This window comes from Heterocephalus glaber, unplaced genomic scaffold (genome assembly GCF_053883595.1).
Source record: "Heterocephalus glaber isolate CG9 unplaced genomic scaffold, H.glaber_assembly_v1.0 deba00000122, whole genome shotgun sequence".
NCBI lineage: Eukaryota > Metazoa > Chordata > Mammalia > Rodentia > Bathyergidae > Heterocephalus > Heterocephalus glaber.
The window spans coordinates 2440355-2460149 of NW_028258138.1; the positions used below are offsets into that span (position 1 = coordinate 2440355).

Genomic DNA, 19795 nt, shown 5'->3' on the forward strand with positions numbered 1-19795 from the left:
TCGCTGTTCAGACGCATGTTTGAGGTGATTTTCCCCAAAATTTCCAAGTACAGGCTACAAAATAAGCATACGGGCCATGACTGCTACCAAAAGAGACTTGACTGAAAAACAGTATTGTTTCCAAATAGCATCTAAACACACACACACACACACACGCACACACACACACACGCACACATGCGCACACACACGCACGTGCGCGCGCACACCACTGTGTTCACGGTCATTGCAGAACTTCTGGATACAAGCCAAAGAGGTTTGCTTCTGCTGCTGGCAGTGACACTGCTGGACCAGACAGGCCCACTTCCTCCACGTCCTGAGGACACCAGCCCTGGGCACAGAGCTTGCTGCCGAGACCATGTGAGTGAAGTATTCGGTGCACAAAAAGCAAAACCACAGAGCCACCTTTATGCAAATAAAACGAAGACTCCCTTTCAATTCCCAACCACAGGGACAACCACACTCTGGGTTTTTTCAACAATCCAGTTAAGTCCTTAGCGTCCTACCACTAATGTCCTATAATTGAAAACAGTAAAGGTTATTAACTGTTAAAAGTCTTGATAGACCACAATCTTGGCCCCTGGAGTGTGACTTAATTTATATATTTCATTTCAAAGCATTTTAAAATGCAAATTTAAATGGGCAGAAGTCATTTCGGCTCAGACCTTCCCGACATCTGGGCAAAAGCCAGCACTATCAGCGGTGCCTGATGATCGCCGAGGGTTGGAAGTTAGGGTCATTGTGGGCAAAAGCAGCAAAGGGAAGCCTAGGCCAGGACTGTAGCTGTCACACGCGCGTGTGGCCCAGTCTGAAGGATGTGCCCCTGTCACCCAGGAACCAGGCTGCTCCTACACAGGCATGAGTGTGAGTGTGTCGCTCCATGTGCCCAGCCGGCTGCTTCTTATTTCAGCATCTGAAGTTGCATTTGTCTACACAGAAGACATGAAATTAATAAAAGACCTCATGTTCCAGAGATCCATGCACACCCATGTTTATAGCAGTACAACGCATAATAGCTGTCTTGGAAGTGGCTTACAAGTCCATCAGCAGATGAATGGATAAGGAAAATGTGGTACTTGCACACCATGGAGCACTACTGTGTCATAAAGAAGAATAAACCCGAGTCATTGTAAGAAAATGGATGCCCCTTGAGACCATAATGTTAAGTGAAAGAAATCGGACCCACAGCTTTCATATCCCATGGTTTCTTTTATATGAGAAACCCAGAATATGAATAAAGAGCAAAATAAAAGATAGAAAGGAAGCAGGGAGATGGATCTTCCTGAAAGGGGAAGGGGAATAGGAGGTGGAGGAGGGAAAGGATGAAAACAGGAATGGGGCTGTCTGCTGCACACACCACTAATAACACATAAATACATAGGCAAATAGAAAGAAAGGCAGGCTGGGCACTGCTCTGAGGACTGACAGCCGAGGACTGCACCCTAGTCTGTAAGATGATCCTTAAGACAGAAGAAAACATGTTTTGACGCAAGGATTGACAAACAGGTGTGCACGTTCTCCTACATACCCACAGTGCACAAAGAAAAGTTTGTATCCAAGTAATGCCCACTGGGCACGAAGTTTTCGGTGAGTTCTGCCCCTCAGCCTCCTAGCAGCCGGAGGTTGCATCCTTCCAGCCAAACCGCCCCTAGTGGGCCGTGTTCTACTCTGGGTCCACGGGGAGACAGGTCCGCCTCTGAGCTCCCGGTGCAGACGGCCAGGAGGCTCAGTTCTGTGCACGTGGCCCTGGGTGCTGTACTGAGCTCTCTGGGCCCAGAAGCCTCCAGGCTCCTGTGGTCCTTGTCGCTGAGCTGGGTGGCAGCTTGGTCTCCTGTCTGCCTCCCCTCCCTCGCTCTGCTGCACCCATGCTCACAGCTTGGCTTCTGTGCCAATTACAGTTCTTTCATACCCGAGTTTGGTTTGCTGTCTCCAGCCCCCACTCCTCCTGGGTCAAACACTCCCCAGACTCCAGCCTGTCTCTTCTAATACAGTATAATCATTAATCATGATTATTTAGATCCGGCCTCCTCTACTCTCCCTAGTACAGTCAAGGTAAATACCCTGTGTGATCAAAAATACGGCGAACACTTCAATTTAAAGAAATCATTACAGTAAAGACATATTGTCACGAATCTCCCTCAGAATCCTCCCCCTCACTTCAAACACCCTCCTCCCACCATCCTTACCCCTTCCTGCAGCGGCTCTGGAGCCCTCTCTCCTGAGTGTCTCTAGCTGCGCTGTCCTGGCTGCCTTGATGTCCTGAATGGATTCAAAACATTTCCCTTCCATGGTCATTTGGACTTTGGGAAGGAGCCAGAAGTCACACGGTGCCAGATCCGGTGACTAAGGTGATGAGGACCCAGCGTCAGGTTTTTACCAGCTGCCCTTCTGTTGGCTCGAGCTCAGCAGCAGCAGAGACAGTCGTTTTGATCACATCTCCTCAACGGGGTGTGTTTGAAGAAAGGCAGGGTATTGTGAGGGGATTCACGGCACTGTGTCCTTTACTGTAATACTTTTTAACTCAAACATTCACCATCGATTTTGATTAAACCCTGTACATTGACTCATGCCAATCTGGCAAATTTAAATCTCAGACAGTCCTTGTGTGAATTCCCATCAGACTCCATCCCTGGATATTTGGTGTCCGGGCTTCAGTGTGGGTCTGACTAAGGGGCTGGTGAATGGGTCAACAGAAAGCAAAAACCTGCACGAGGGCCACAGAGTCCTGGTGGGTCACACCCAGGACACAGCGAGGCACAGCTCCTATCGGGTGATTCTCCTCGCTGCAGCCTGTCCTCCCACAGACGTCCCCCATGTCCACAGCACACAGCCCAGATCTGCCTGCACCCAGCACCTTGTATGACCCACCCTGCCTTGTCGTCGCCTGGACCCACTCAGACGCTGCTGCATGCTTTCCCCATCTCCAGATCACCTGTCCACCTAGAACATTCCTACAGCTGGGCAAACAGCTGCCACGCTGCACCACTCTGAGGTGGTGCTGAGGAGCATGCTGCCCAGGCCTGGCCCGGCTGCACCCGGCATGCCTAGCTGCAGAATTCCAGGTGAGGAGGGCACTGCTCTGAGGGTCCCATCTGGCCTGCACCTCGCTTCACTCCCGGGACTCAGCACAGTGCTAGGTGAGCAGCGAGTGTTGGGGGTTTCTGAAGTGTTCCTGGGCACCCTTAATCTGCAGGCAGTTGGATCTGCAGGGAGGGAGTGCAGGTCCCTGCTCCCTGTGCCTGCTTGTGTGCCCAGGGCCACACACTTCAGTCTCAGCCCCTAACAAACCAGGCTGCTGGCTTCTTCCCTCCAGCTGCCCTTCGTACCTGCTGCACGCTCTCAGTAGGGCATCCAGGAAAAATCCCATTCCCAGAATCTGCCCTCTGCTCAGCACCTGCACCGTGCTTCCGGCACAAATGTCCTCCTCCATCCCTGCCCAGGGTTCCCCAGGTCGCCCGCTGCCCTTCCTCTCCTCACTGGTCCCCCAAAGCCTCCTAAACCCATCAGGCCACAGGGCCTCTCTGTTTAAACTCTTCTGACCAGGTCGTGGGCCAACTCAGTGAAGAAACCCAGTGCTCACAACCCAGCTCCTGATCCACGCTGCACCCGGCAAAGTCCCTCCGTCCACCCGCTGCAGCCACACTGCCTCTGCCCGCAGCGGCTCTCCCCTTGGCCTTGTGCCCCCCACCCAGGTCTGTGTTTGTCATCTCGCAGCCTCTGTGTCCTTGCTTATGAGCCTGACCTGGCCACCACATCAAATCCCACAAAGCCAAACCCGGCCCCTGTCTGGGTGACCCCACACACTCCACCTGGTGACAGGAATGAGCCCTTCCTGAGGCTGCCTTTTCCTTCTTTGTTTGGAAGTCTTTCCCTGTGGAGGAGCAATGGCTTTTATACTGCACATTGTATACTTATAAAGGGGGCTCTGGAAACAAAACTATGTGGTCGTTTCCTAAAACCAATGAGTTCTTCTTTTAGGTACCAGCTCGTTGGAGTTGTTTTCTGTCACTTCTGACTTATGCTGGTCTGGATAATTTTAAGAAAACACGTTCAGGAGTCACATGGACTTTGCCTGAATCTGTGTCTGCTAAGAAATTAGTATTAGGATATTTATACCCCTTTGTCTAACAATCCTGCATCTGGCAATTTTCTGGAAATAATGACTCTTAAAAGCTGATGAAGATCAATCCATAAAGAAGGTCATTGGATCCATCCTCTATAGTGTTTTCTTTTTTCCAGTACTGAGGATTGAACTCAGGACCTTGTGCTTGCCAGGCAGGTGCGCTACCAGTGGGCCACATCCTGGTCCTCTATAATGCTTAAACTTTACAATAAACTACATTTTTAGTGCTGGATTCTAAAAATGTGGATCACAGATCTCTGGGGATCACAGGACCACGAGGAGGGTTTTGCAAAAGCAAAGCTATTTGCATTCTGATGCTAAGACATCAGGGGCTGGTGGGCTTGTTTTAAGGCCAGTTTCACTTACGGACACTTGATAAAAAATAATAATGCTGAGAGCGTGCCCTTTTAATTCTCTGCTTAAGGAAATGGCCAGGGTGACTGGCGACATGTCTCCCTCCTGAGCAGGACAGTGGTCTGGAGGGGGAGTATCCCGCCTGAGCTGCAAGCCCCCACCCACCTTCTTCATGGAATTCCACCTCTTCCTACCAAGAATGCTGGGCTGAAAACTATAGCTAGTGCAGACTCATGTTTGGCAGACGTTTTCTTTTTTATTTTTTTTGGTACCAGGGATCGAACTCAGGTCCTTGTGCTTGAGAGGCAGGCAGCAGAACCACTGGGCTAAATCCCCAGCCCCCGTCAGTCGTTTTCTTGACAGAGAGAAACATTGACAATGTGTTGTGGCAAGTAAAACATTCACCCTTTCAAGTAAAGAAAAACATAACGGCAATTTTACAACACTTTTTTCTGCTACTGGTATAACAGGGAGTTAGCTAAATGCACACACAAAATGGGAGACTAGTAGCTGAGCCCAGGGCGGAAATTCTGTAAAGGGACGGTGGTCTCCGTTTCCTAAGCTCGTGGCCTCAACACTTCCTGAGAAGGGACAACGAGGCCCCTCATGTTCCCCTACCTGAGCCTTGCATCTCCAGAGGCCTCCAACTCACACCTAGGGGCTCCCAGGCCCCAGGCTGGGCCACAGATTGTGCCTGCCCATGTGGGCCTCATTCATGTCCATTGCATAGAGGTCTGCTCCTCCCCCATGCGTTCTGGCAGCGACACTGGCTCCAGTTAAGACCAGGAAGTCCAGAGCTCTCCTGACCAAGAGTGGAGACTCAGGAGACTGGCAAAGGTCTGTTAGTTACCACCCTTGACCACATCGAACATTCCAGATAAAGGAGAGGACGTTAGCTGCCTTATAAAGTCAGCCTTGGTTAGTGTGTACTGTGCCTGTGCCTGTCCCTTGGTGACCAGGCCAAAGCTCACTCTTGCCTGCCTGTGAGCTCAGTTCTGAAGACCTCCTCAAAACTCCTCTCTGGGAAGATGTGGGCACTGAGAGGCCGACACGACATCCACCCTCGCTCAGCCCTGTTTGATTCCCAACTCCATAACCATGAGCTCAGCAGGCTGCCAGTATCTAAGACTTCTTAGGGAGACCACAGTAATACTAATAAATGTGCCATTTTGATATTATATAGCAAATTATGTTAATATTTGGAAGAGCTGCATAATTAGCCATTGATCACTGGCTTCCCAATGACCTGCCGCTCAAGTTACAGAAGTGCACGTGGGTGGGACAATCACCCAGGAGCGTCACAGGCCCATGATGTTCAGGACAGTAAAAGTAGGAGCATTCATTAGTGTGGCTTCTGGTTCTTCACCGAAACTCATCTTTAAGATACAGCCATGTTTTAATTCTATGCAGATACTGAGCACTACTGAGTATTTTCTGCTTTTACTTGATTTGCCTCCACTGAGTGGAAGAATAACTAAGAAAGGCAAGGAGCCTGTCCACCTCTGCCATGGTTTCTCCAGTGCCCTGTAGCTGGCACCCAGCCTGAGCAGATGTTCCATAAATGATGCTTAAAGAAATGAACACAACCACAAGATGAACTTGTATGCAACTATTGCCAGTGTGATTTACCAAGAGCTTGTAATTATTGGAGAAACCTCTTCGGGATGTAGTGAACTGAGAAAGATGCAAATTATTTCAGTGCAGGTGTATCTAAGATATAAAACATAACAGGTATTCTCCCCAACGTGTAGCAAGTATGTCATTTTGGTATGTGCATGTGTGTTTCTAAAAGCAGGAGAACTGGCAAGGTTTGTGGGAAAGAAGGCTGTGAACATCCAGGGGAGGGGTCTGCCACGTGTCATGGGCACTGAAAGAAGACCCCCGGCACCTGGGTGATTACTTGGGCAGCTGAGGCGGGCAGTTCAGCAGGCTGGCGGCTGCTCACACAGATTTGGAGGACTGCTTTACAATACTTTTGAAACTATCACAACTACTTTCATGGTGCACTTCATGTAGAATATTTACGAAGCGGAAATTGTTTTCTTTTATATTCAAGCTAAGGGAACTGCCGTGGGAGGACAACACCTGGCTTCCCCAGTCCCCCATAGTTCCCCAGAGCTACGTGTGCCTGGGCGGCCCTGTCACTTTATTGGTCTTTGCAAGGAAGAAGATTGGGGTTGGGGTGCAGCATCTCCAAGGTCCATCCTGACCTCGAGCCACAGCTTTGTGTGCTGCTACTTTGCCATGACGAAGTCCGCCTCTGCTACAAAAATCTCCCCCAGCTGGGTTCTGAGAGAATCCCATTTTAGGAGTCTTCAGAAAAGCAAGATGCATATCTTAAAGTGATCGGACAGCCAAGTAGGTAACCAAGCCTGATGACTTTCTTTTCTCTGTGGTAACTTTCTCTCAACCCACATTCTCCGGAAAACCCACAAGCCACAAACGCTCACGGGCGGGAGATGAAACCCCCTGAGGGAGCACGCAGGAGTGAGAGGCTCGCCTCGTGCCCCCGGCGTCCCTCTGCCTTCCCGCCACCCCTCGTACTCAGGTTCTGAGATGGCCCCTCCCAGCAGCTGTGCGGCACGGCGGAGCGGTGTGCACACAGGAGAAGGACAGGTACCTTTCACGGTCACGTGGACGCCCTGGCTGGTGGACAGCTGTGGCTGAACCAACACGTTGCACGTGTATTCGCCCTCATCGATTTCTTTTTGTACATCCGAGAGTTTCAGAGTCCCGTTGCTCTCAAATGCCACCTGGCGGTGGTTGAAAGGGAGCAGATTAGAGTTCTTGTACCACTTGATGGAGTAGTAGGGGTAGCCAATCACACGGCAGTGAATGTACGTGTCCCGCCCTGCTATTGCTGTGATATTTTTCATTGGTCGAATGCTTGCAGGCCCTGGAGAGACATAAAGAAACTCTTGAAAATAATTTAAGGGTACAGCTCCTGTGGGGAAGTGGGTCCGCTTTTCTTGAGCTACAAACAGACCATTTTCACGTCAACTCATCTTTTCCTGTTAAACAAAATTTTAGGCATTTGGCATTTTCTACTAAGACATTTTTCTTTTATTACTTTCGAATGAACTGAATGAATGTTTAAAACTTTCACCACCTATGACTTCTATGGAGATATTTTGAATCACGAGGTCACAGGTTTAAAGTCCTGGCCTACGCTGCATGATCATGCACTCTTCGTGAAGACGCCGGTAGCAACCGTTCCGTAGCCTGACTCTGTCTAGCAAGTCTACGATGACAATGGCGGTTGTGCCACAGCGCATGATGAATGTGAGTTAAAGGCCATGTACACGAAGGCTTCCGGTGGATGGAGTGGAACAGAGAGAAGGAGAAAGGAAAGAACATGCAGAGCAAAAACCAGCAGAGGAAAGATGGAGTGGACAAGTCTGAAAGGAGAGAGAGAACAAGCTGACTAAGGAACCAACCAAAATGCCATTTCCAACATTAACCCGATCTGTGCCATTCCCAGAAGGAAGGAGCGGGCAGGACACGGGCGGGACAGCTACTCCGTCGGGCATTCCAGGACTCAGCAGCGCAAGCATGCAGAACCCCCTTCTCCGCTACAATGAGCTATGTGTGTTTTTCGAGGAGCTGATTTGACAAGCACCTCTTACGTTTATTCGAGCCTGGTACAGGACGACTCCCGCAGAGTTGTTGGCCGTGCAGCGGTAGACGCCCCCGTCCCGGACCTGGGCGCTGGAGATGTTCAGGTAGCTGACCACGTTCCCCTCAGACGTGATCATCTGGCTGATGCGGTGGCCGCCACCCTTGAGGATCGGGTCATCGTCCAGGGTCCACGTGATGGTGGGCAAGGGTGTCCCCTTCACGTTGCACATGAGGGACACTGGCTCAGCGGGGCTCACCACTTTCTCACTGAAGGCGGAAATGATTTTGGGAGTCCCATCTGCAGGAAAAAAGTACGGGAGGAAGTGGTCATACATATTAAACAGCTGCCGAGGGCGCCTGCTGCATGCTCGGGGGTCGCAGGGGTGGCGGCAACCGCCTGGCTTCGTTGACCGTGATGCCCTGGGATTTCACTATTTTCACAACAGGCACATGTAGTGAGCTTTAATAAAGCACGTGGCTCTTTCCTGATTGTCTCAACAAGAGGAGAAAGTTCACAACCTAGAGGTTCATGATAAACAGTGGCAGCTTCCGAAATGTCTCCAGTTCCAAGTTCGTACATCCCCACCCAAAGCTGCAGCCACAGGGACCCACGCATTGCTGGACACGGCTTAGCTTTCTACTTCCCTCAGGTGATTTAGGGATTTCCCACCACAGGACTGTTCGGAAGAGTACACCAAACTACTGGGAGTCTGGTGAGCTCATCACTAACATTTTCTCTCTTTTATAAATTTAACTGCAAATGGCATTTGTGTGTAAATGTCCATGCAGTTGCTGGTGAGTAGAAGCTAAATACTGTAAAGTCTGGCCCTTCCATCACATGTCAAATATTTCTAAATGTGTCCTATAGGGTGGCCATAAAATTTATCATCCATGCTTTTGGAAGTGGACTACATAGTATTATTAAATAATTATGCCAACAGAAGAGGTAGGAGCCAGAACTATTCAGGGCAACTAGAATTGCTACCTTGGAGGAATCACCATGGGAATTTTCAAAATGCTTAACAATGTTTAAATTTTCATCTTTCATTATTTTTCTATCACACATGTCACTATTTCTCTCATTATATGGCCATAATTGCAAATACATGTTTCTTATGCCTTTCCATTAAAAGACAAATGAGATCTACATACATTAAACAAGATGTATGAAGCCAAGCAAAGAAAAAGTCATCAGTAGGCATTCCAGACCCAGCAAACAAATCAACAAAGGGACATGCTCCCCAGGAATCAGTCTGGCATTCTGACATAGTTGCGATCATATGCAATAATACTTCTGACTCTGCTAATAAAACTTCCTGGCTTAAATCAAGCTCTGTCTCTGTCTGTCTCTGTCTCTCTGTCTCTCTCTCTCATCCTCAATTAAAAGGTTGGTCCCATAATGAAAGGCATTGATTAATAATTTTTGTTTCAGCAAAGTATTATCTGTTTATTCTGGAACAATTAGAAAGCACAGATACACGAAAAGGAAGAGCAAAACTTGGTACTGCTTGCAAATCCTTCAGAGAAATATAACTGTTAACAGTTCCAAATTCCCCGAGGAAACTGCCACTCATCATCGCGAACCTTGAGGCTCGGCTCCGAGCAGGGTCTCAGCCTCATGTGTGTGTCTGTGTGTGTGTGTGTGCGCACACGTGTGTGTGCGCATGTGTGCTGAAGGCCCCTCCCATTTCTGCCCCCCCTGCTGGAATCCTCACTTGTGCACCCCAGCTGGCGTTTCCAGCGGCTGGAAGAAGCGCTCATGTCTTGTTTGTTTCCCAAGCACACCCATATGCATCACACAGGCGTCCATGGATAGCAAACATTGTTCTTTTACTGTCACAGATGCAGAAAGAACTTCAAGAATGTGAAAATGACCAAGCTGTGCTTTTTTTCTGCAATGCATCGTGGGGGTTAGATGCAGCCTCATGGTGCTGAACATTTGATCTCACAGAGCAGCTCGGTGGCATCCTGAGGGTCGCACTTGGTACAGAGCAGTCACGAAAGCATGGGTGTATTGAAACAACGAAATTCATCTTTATAATTCTACCTTTCCTGTAAGTGAGCTACATTTAGTTGCAAATTTCTCTGCATTGATTTCTTTTTTAAAATTTTTAATTGTTTCTTGGTTTTCTGAGACAAGGGCTCTCTGTGTAGCCCAGGCTGGCCTTGAGCTCATGGCAATCCTTCCTCAGCCTCCCATGTGCTGGGATCACATGCATGTGCCACCACGCCTCGCTATGCACTGATTTCTACACTAAGCCCTGAAAACCCAAGTGTTCCTATCTGTTTAGGAAAGAGTTCTTCATCTATACTATTTCCTTTTGTTGCAATTAGGCATATACTGAATATGTGGCATGTATTGTATGTTCTTAATCCTAATACGAAAAGTTAAAATCGCCAAACTTTATGTTAAATATAAAAGCCCTGCCACAGACACTTTCCAACATTTAAACCATTCTGTCTTTGTTATTATCTTTATTTCTGTTATAAACTCCGTAATAGTATTATAACTTTCTGATCCACCAAGTTTTGCTCAGAAAAGAGAAAACTACTTCTGCCACACCCTGGGATTTCAGCATTTCTAGTGCTCTTTCTTCTAGGCTGTCAGAGTTTCCACACTGGGTCCTCTCCTCCTGCTGCCTGGCTTCATTTACCTTCCTGAGGTGCTGGGCTCCTGCCTTCACCTCCTTTCACTTTGGGTTCTTGAAAATATCTTTAGTTTGCTTCCATTTTTCAAGATTACTTTTGCGACAGAAGTCCACGTTGGCAGGGTCTTTTCTTTCCTTTTCAAACATTTAAAGACATTGCTGCGCTGTGGTCCTCCGCCAGGTCCCAGGAGGCGCCTGGTGTCTGGACATGGCCTTGGCTGAGATTTCCCTTCCCTCATGCCGACAAGCCTCCCTCTGCCTCTCGGGTCTGCAGCGGTCTGCCTCTGGCATGCCGGTGCTTCATTTCGTTTTCTTTTCATGAGGTTTTCCTGAGGTTTTCCGATCTGCCACTTTATTGTTTCTGTCAGATTGAGGAACTGGTGGCAGTGTGTCTTCCGAGACTTTGATTCCCGGCCTCCACCTCCTGTTGCTCTGGACCTCCGACCACAGCCACGTGATGACTGCAGCCCCCTCGGCTGGCACCAGCCCCTCTCTGCTGTTGTCTTTCTCTCCGTCGCAGGCTGGATGATTTCTTTCCATCCCCTTCAAGCTCACTGCTCCTTTCTTCTTCCTTCTCCAACCATGCTTGACAACAAATACGGTGTTTTCATTTGTGCCGATTGATTTTACAGCGTCGTCCCTCTTTACAGCTCAGCTTTCTCGTGTGCTCGCTCATTCTGTCCCCATTTCTGTTAACTCACTGCACACAGACTTCCCATGGCACCTGCAAGTGCAAGTCCTCCTCTGCTGACGTTGGTGCCCGCCCTCGGCATGTCTGCTTCTGCTGTGCACTTTGTTTTTTGGGGCCGGCCACAGTGCCCTGTTGCTTGATGTCTGTTCTCCTTGCTGTTGTAACTCATCCGGTTGCTTTTCTCCTGGAGACTGGGATCCCACCTTACTTCTGCACTGTGGCATCCCAGGAGCAGGGCTCTCCATCCTCCTCCTCTCCTGGGCCTCTGCCGCTCCTGCAGGGTACAGGGCTCGGCGTAGCTCTGTCTTCTCCCACCCGAATCCTGAAAGACTCAACCCTCCGTGTTTCTTTGGCTTTGTTCCTCCTTCTCCGCCTGGCCTGAGCGTGTCCTGGGGAAGGTACGGTGCGGACACTGCAAGCCTGTCCCTTCTTCCGGCTCAGGTCTGTTCTGTCTGCTTGGAGAATCTCTCCACACAGCCTTTGTCTTCCCAAAGTTCGTAACTAACACGCTGGGGTGCGCGTAAGGTGCATCTTGTTACCATTTCCAAAATGAAACCTATCATCATCATTATTATTTTTTATTATTCCCTTTTCCAGAGCTCCTGGCTTTGTCTGGCCCCAGCTTACGCAGCCTCCCGGAAGATGCCCTGGGATCATGCAGCCGGTGTGGCATTGTGAATTTTTTCCATTTTATTTTTGGCTACAGCCATTTGGTGGGAAGACTGGGCGCCTTCCTCAGAAGAGACCTGCTAGGCAGTTCCACAGTGGCTGCGGGTATGTGTCTGTAATTCCAGTCTTGCTCTTCTGCTACATTAGCAGTCATCTATCTCTCAGAAGGCAGAAAAATAAAATGAAGCTTCTTGTCCTGAATGGAAATTGACATGCGACAAATAAATCGGAGAGTGTGCCCCAGCTTTGTTTAAGTGACGGCTTTCTCTGGAGATGAATGCTGACGCTATCTTCCCGGAGACCCGAGCATCTTTGAAATCCTCCATGCTGTCACTCTCTGATAGCCGAGCCTTTCAGCATCATTAGGGATTATCAATACGCTCTTTCCATTTTCTCAGTCACTGGCGATTCTAGATGGTTGCCGAGGAAACAGGGCCCAGACAGGTAATCTGTCGTCTCGCTAGGAAGAACCTAAAAATAACGACTCCTCAAGGGCTGGACTGCATCGTCATCTGCGGCCCTGTTGTGTGCAAATTGATCCCTTTCTGGACTTAATCATCACGTGCAGCTTGGCCTCCGGCATTTAATCTGAGCTGTACACCTTGGGCTAATTTCACCTCTGCTTCACAAACCTCACTATTGGCAGCAGAGCTCCCAGCCCAAGATAAGAATCTCATTTCTAAGCCAGCTGCCTCTTCAAAATTAGCTAAGGGTGAAGAAGCAGGAAGAGAAATATTTGCTTACCATCAGGACATATTGAAACCTACTTTAATACATTACTGGGTTTTATTTATTCTCTCTTTGGGCTATATGAAAATCATTTCATTATTTTAATGGGTTGATAACAGGTGAGCAGTAAATGATACCGAATGACAGGATTTCCAGCAGGACACACAAATGCACAGACAGAAGCTAGTCCAATTATCTGGTGATAAACACGTCTTTCTTAACTGTTGCCTGTCACACTGCCTTTCCCTGGCTGGCTGATGAGCTAGAAGATCTCAACACGCAGTAGCCAGTTAGGAAAAGCAAATGGCAAGACACACAAGCCGAGATTATGCCCAAGACAACTGCCCCTTCTCCACTCATGGAAACCTGTGAATATCTGCACCTACACGGAGACCCCGGCAAAGATGTGTTTCTCAACAGCAGGGCACCCCTCCCCTGCCCCCCACCCAGGGGACACCAGCAATGTCTGCCATGTTTTGGTGGCCACAACGGGTTAGGGGAGCTATTGGCACTAGTGGGTAGAGGAGGTCAGAGATGCTGCGATGGCAAACATTCCGCCACCACACAGGCATCCCTGAGAACTCAGGTCTGGGGCTGAGGAAATGTCAACAAGCCCTGAGTGTCAAGTGCCAGGGTTTCTAGCTGGACAAGTGACTCTCAGCATGAGTGGGTGACATTCATGTGACTTCCAGCATGTTGCCCTTGGAGTCTCATCAGAATGCTTTCCCTGCCTGACTCAGGCCGGCCAGATGGGGCTGAGTGAGAGTCCTATGTGCTGCGGCTCAGCACAGCTGTGTCTGGCCCTCTCTCTCCCGAGGCCACTGACCTTCGAGCACCACCTGCACGTAGTCCTGAGCAGACAGCTTGTCCCTGCGCACGAAGCACTGATAGGCGCCCCCGTCGCTTTTGACCATGTGATCCATGATAAGGTTTTCGTGGTTGATCCCTGTGATCCTCACATTTTTCCCCGGTTTGAGGATTTCGCCATTCCGGTACCAGGACAGCTCCTGGTCCTCAGTTCCGGTCACGCTGCAGGACAAGGAAACCTGGCTGCCCACGCTGCTTTTAACCTTCCGGGGGCTGATGGTGGCTTTTAGTGGCTCTGGAGGAGGGCGAGAGGGGAAAAGAAGGCAAAGTCACCACTGGACAGCATCTCCACCGTGGGCCAGACTTGTGATACCGTTTCGGATCAGAATGGTTTCTGTGCACCATTTGGGGGCCTCCCTCTTTGCTTCGTGTTTCTGTGGGCTTTCCTTTCTTTCTCTATAGCAACTAGACCTGAGTTGGGTAAGCTGCTTTCTCGGGGAGGATATGTGTGGATGGTGGCGTTGGCCCTAGATACTAAGAAGTGCAGTGTGCTAGCGACCAAACAGGATCAGGAACCTGAACACAGAAGTCCTACTTGCCTTGTCCCAAGGTAGCTGAGAGGGCTGGCCTTCGTCTACGCTCAGACACGCACTCACTCCTGTGCTGCATGGGGCTTACCAGGGCCACTAACACCTGAGGAAATCAGGTGCTGTTAAGATGCACATCCTCAAAATAGAGCTGTTCTCTGAGACAAGGCAAGATGATCAGACAGGGATGGCACCCCCATTCCTGAATGCTCGTGTTTTTAATCCAACAAGCCCAATTCCACATAGGAAGTATGTACGGAGCACCTATGCTAGGCAAGGATGAGGTTAAACTCACCAATGGGATAGAGATGGACAAAATTGCCAGTACCACTGGCATGAGCCGTGACAGCACCAAATTTTTTCATACATTACTTATGTAGTCTTCCTGTCACCCTCTAAGTTTGGTGTTATGGCTGCCACTTTCCAGAAGAGGAAATGGCCATGGAGAGAAATTACGTCCTATGATCAAATCCAGCTTGAAGGTAAATGGCCAGACTAGGCTGTCGTCCTGGTTGCTCCTGACTTAGCATCTTGACAAACTGTGAAATCTATGGATCCAAGGAGCTCAGCCTTTTACACCGATGAGACAAGGACAAGAATGGTTGCTACAGGGCCAAGCAGAGTGAGGCAGAGGCCAGTGGAGGCAGAAGATGTGGTGATGAATCAACAGGGAGGCCAGGAAAACCTCTACTATCCAGGAGGAAAAGAACTGAGGTCAGCAGGAATCCACAGGACAGTCAGTCAGCTTCCCGTCACTGTGACAAAATACCTGGGGAAGTAAACTCAAAGGAGAAAGGGGTTGTTTTGGCTCAGGGTTTCAGTGGGTTCCATCCATGGTCACCCAGCTTCACAGCCTCCAAGACTATGGTGGAGCAGAAACATCATGGTAGAAAACAGGCTCACCTCACAGTGGCCTGGAGCCAGGCAGAGGGAAAGAGCCAGGCAGCTCGTGCTGGGGGCGTCCTCCTCTGCTGCTTTTGTCCCATCTGGGTCCCTACCCTTTTAAATGTGGGTCTTCCCTCAAGTTGCTGTCCTGCATGCCAGTCGTCTCTGGAAGCCCTCACTGACACACCCAGATGTGGGCTTCACTAACTTCCTACAACCTTCACCATCCAATCAAGATGAGGATCAAGATTAACCCTCACAAAGGACAATACAGGAAGACTTTCCGACTCAGCTTGGATCCAACATGAGGTCCACGAAGGACAAAAGGGAAGGACAGGGCAGGGCTGGGAAGCACCGTGAGATCAACATCCAGCACTGAGGCCCAGAGAGGAATCAAGAGGCCCAGAGAGGACAGGTGTGCTTTTGGGAGATGACGGGAAGACGTTCCTCAAGAGCCATTTGGAAGACAGAGGGTGGAGACTTCCATCTGATTTCCTGTCCTGTTCTTCTGAAGGGCTCAAGGCAGATATAAAATTGGGAGACATGTGTGACCAACACTCAGGGAGGAAGCTGAGGCTATGCATAGAGGATTAAGGCTTCTTTTCAAAAGGGTGGGATTTAAAGCCAAAGGAATGGAGAAGATACAATGCTTTCTCCCTAAGGTGGGGAACAAGGACAGATGTGCCTACTCTTCATCTGTCCATTAAACTTTGAAGCATAGGCCCAAACCAAAATCGGCTGGCAATAAAAAGAAACAATTAGGATAGGATTGGCAAGGTAGAAGTAAAATCTTTATATGTAGATGAAATGATTGTCTACAGAGAAAATACTAAGAAATCTCTAGGAGCCCCTAGAACTTGTATTTGAATTTAGCAGGATTAGAAAACACAAGGTACATATAAAAATTCAGGTCTATGTATACTGCTGTAAATGAAGAACTGGATACTGAAATTTAAAAGTTATGTAGGAGTACAAAGGACCTAGAAAAGTAAAAAGAAAAAAAAAGTGTTGGAAGATGTTTAGTACCTAATTTTAAGACTTCTTCTAAAGCTACAGTAATCAAGGCAGTGTTGGTGTAAGGAAAGACTTATAGATCATTGGAATAAAACAGAGAATCTAGAAATAGAACCACACATACATGGTCCACTGAGTTTTGAAAGAATAAAAATGGAAACAGTCTTTGCAAATAGGGAAGGGTGGAGGGGTAAAGGGAGGACAGGGAAAGGAGAAAATAATAAGAACCAAGATATTCATGTAAAGGTACAAGATCCCAGGGATGAATGTAACTGTATTGTATACCTAAAATGGACCAATAGACTGAATGGGAAAAACAAAGCCAAAGGAATAGAAGGTTCAAAAGAAAAGAGCTGGAAGCGTAGAGTGCTCTGGACTTGGGACCTACAGAGTGGTTCCCCATAGCCAGAGGGAGCAGGGGGAGGGATAAGGGAGATGCATGAGGGACCCTGGAGAGTGACAGAGGGCTGGAGGGATGAACATAAGAACCCAGGCCTTCCCACAAACAGGCTCTAAGATGCAGACAGTGAGGAGCTAGAGAGGGAGGAGGAGAAGGAGAGAGAGAATTTCAGAACTGGCACTGAACACAGATTCAAACCCGTCTCTGGGGGCAGCTTCAACCCTGGACGGGGACATGGGATGCTTTGCGGATGCAATTTAGAGGAATCTTGCAAGTGGAGGGCACAAACAGGAACACAGTGGGATTGCCATAGGGACTGGAAAGAAGTGACTTTTAGCAGGGCTTGGTCTTGTTTTGGGGGAGCAAAGCAGTAGGAAATATGACCAGAGGGATTTTCGTGAGATGCTTTTGAGACTAGTCTAAGATACAAATTTATTTGATAGAAAACAAGGAGTTATGGAAGGTGTTTTAACATAAAGCCTCTGAACCTATGGGCATAACTTCACCAGCTGTACGACGGGGCATTGCTTAATCCACAGGGGCTTCAGAGGCACCACGGTGTGGACATTGTGCTCCGTTTCTCTCACCCCAGCCTGCGCGCATGTGTGAAGGAAACGTGCAGGATGTGGCAGCACTGCTGGCTTTGGGAGTCACTGGGATATTTAAATGCATTCTCTTAGGTGTCATCACACAGCCTGTCTATGCTGCTGCTGTCACCATACTTGACCCTGAAGAGGCCGTTCCATAAGCGGACATGGGGCAGGAAAACCAATCAAGGTTGGAAAATGCTTCCCTTTTCTGTGTGAGAGCCTCTGGTTCAGTTCGTTTAGCTTAGCTCCTTAAATGAAAGTATAAAACATCGGCTGGGTGTGGGGGCACAGGACTGTAATCCCAGCACTTGGGAGGTGGAGGCAGGAGGGTTGCCTCGAGTTCAAGGCCAGCCTGGGCTTCGTGGTGAGCTCAAGACCAGCCTGAACTGCATAGTGAGATCCTGTCTCCAATCAATCATCAATTGATTAATCAAAGGGCTGGCACATTGACAACTAAGAGACATCCCTGTCTGGCAAAGCCCCTGTGGCCTAATTCTGGTCATGTGACCTTGGGCAATTCACTGGGTCTCGGTTTCTGCGTGGGTAGGTCTGAGGGCCCCTGGCTAGGGTAGAGTGTGACCCTGCAGTGCCCGCCCGCCTGGCCCTGGTGGCCCGGCCCCCCTTCCAAGCTGCGAGCGAGCTCACTGAGATGAGCACGTGGACGCAGGCTGCAGGATCGGCACTAGGAGCCAGGCCTGGCTCTGGTGACTCAGTGCCTCACCGCTCCACTGCCCACAGCACCCGGAAATGTGAAGCGACATCTGCAAACCGCCCTGTGTTGAAAGCATGACCTTCCATGTGTTCTCAGATGGCCAGCCACCCTGGTCCCGGTGCCGAGGCCGTGCCCTTGGAAATGCAGTGGTCCTATGGCATCAGAACCTCAAGGTGCAGGCTCCGAGGTCGAGGCCTTGCTGCGAAGCCTGGGCGGGCACCTCTGTCTGCTCCCCAGCAGCAGTGGCGGGGTGCGCGGGCTCGGGAGCCCCAGTGGGGAGGCCAGGGCCGTCTGACTTACGTTTCACATACAGGCGGCCGATCACCTTCGCGGTCCCATACCGGTTGGACACTTCGCACACGTAGCTGCCTGAGTCTGAGGGCCGGGCGCTCTCGATGAGCAGCCCCGTCACCGTCTTCTGGAACCTCCCCGAGAGTCCCAGGGGCGTGTTGTCCTTCAGCCAGCGGTAGTCGGGCTCAGGGTGCCCCAGTGCTCTGCAGGGCAGCTCCACCCGCTGCCCCGCCATGGCTTTGCGGTGGTCAAACCCATCCAGCATGGACGGGGCCGAGTTCGCTGGGTCTGCAGAAGGAAGCAGAGCGCTCAGAGGAGGCTGAGGCGGCGGGGTCTCCCAGAACCCCAGGCTGCACGCATCCGCAAGCCCTGTACACAGAAGACCTTTGCATGCACATCTTTAGGGTTTGTGTGGGACAGAAAATGAAAGCCCGAACGATAGCCTTTCGCCCAGTCAGGGCTCCGGTTTACTTGTAAGTGACTGAAATATCCAGACTCAGCAAGTGCGTCTGCTGGGGCCGAGAAGAGGCTGCCAGACATCCCTTTGGAAGAGGTGGTTGTTTAGCATTAGTAAAAGCTATTTCACAAGAAAAGCTCTTTAGCACAGCTACTGGATTGGAATTCGTTTCACCTGCTCATCTCAAAAAAGTCTGCACTTTGTCTTTTTACTTTTGATGAGTGTGTTAAATGCACATCTTAATGGGGTTCAGCGTGATCTTTCAGTACATACACACTCCAGGCCCGCATGGACCAAAGCCAGCCTCCCCCTGCCCAGCTCCCCTTCCACAACCTCCAGTGTCCCCCATTCTCCACCCAGGGAGACTTGATTTTTTCACTTCCACATAGGACAGAAAACACAAGACCCTTGTGGTTTCCTGTGTCTCATGTATTTCACTTAACACTATGCCTTCCAGTTCTACACATGTTGCTATGTGACAAGATTTCATCCTTCCTTGTGAGCTAGAAATTTGTCAGTCTGACATCTTCTGCATTCATTCATCCATTGATGGGCATATAAACTGAGTCCATTTCTTAGCTGTCGTGAGTATCTGGGCATGCAGGTACTGGCAGGCTGATTTTGTTCTTTCACACATGTACTCAGAGCCCAGAGGGCTGGCTCATGGTGTAGATCTATTTTTAGGCTTTTGAGGAAGCTCATGTTTTTCCTGTGATGATCATTCCCATAACACTTGTAGGAAAGTTCCCCTTTCTCCACATTCTCTCTACCTGGAAGAAATTATTTTGTGTCTGTACCGGGGATCGAACTCAGGACCTTGCACTTGCCAGGTAGGTGCGGTGCCACTGAGCTAAATCCCCAGCAGGAAGAAAATATTTGCCAAGTATTCATCTGACAAAGCACTAGCATCTAGAATGCAGGAGGAACTATGACGACAATAACCACTAGCAAGAAACAATCCGATTGAAACTGGGCTAATGACCTGAATAGACACTTGTTGATGGAGGAAATGCGAATGGCCAGAAGACACAGGAAGAGATGTTCACTACCCTTAACTACCAGGGAAATACACGTCAAAACTACAATGGGTGCCACTGCACCTCAGGCAGCGTGGCCATTGTCAGTTCCGCAGGATAAGCCAGTTTTGGAGAGCCAACTTATGCAGTGTCTGTAGTTGATGATACTGTGCTGCATATTTGAATTGTAAAGACCAGAGATCT

At 49.4% G+C, this 19795-nt stretch overlaps 1 protein-coding gene across 4 annotated transcripts in view; it reads right to left on the reverse strand.

Annotated features, from left to right (window-relative positions):
* The window catches only part of Dscam (DS cell adhesion molecule), a 589901-nt gene that overhangs the window by 232625 nt on the left and 337481 nt on the right, over positions 1 to 19795 (reverse strand). For all 4 annotated transcript variants that reach the window (XM_087211193.1, XM_004842472.3, XM_087211196.1 and 1 more), the window contains 4 exons: positions 18128 to 18406; positions 13659 to 13934; positions 8097 to 8393; positions 7098 to 7373 (listed from right to left, as the gene is read on the reverse strand). In XM_087211193.1, coding sequence (XP_087067319.1) covers positions 7098 to 7373; positions 8097 to 8393; positions 13659 to 13934; positions 18128 to 18406 — 1128 coding nt within the window. The remainder of the gene's footprint in view (positions 1 to 7097; positions 7374 to 8096; positions 8394 to 13658; positions 13935 to 18127; positions 18407 to 19795) is intronic.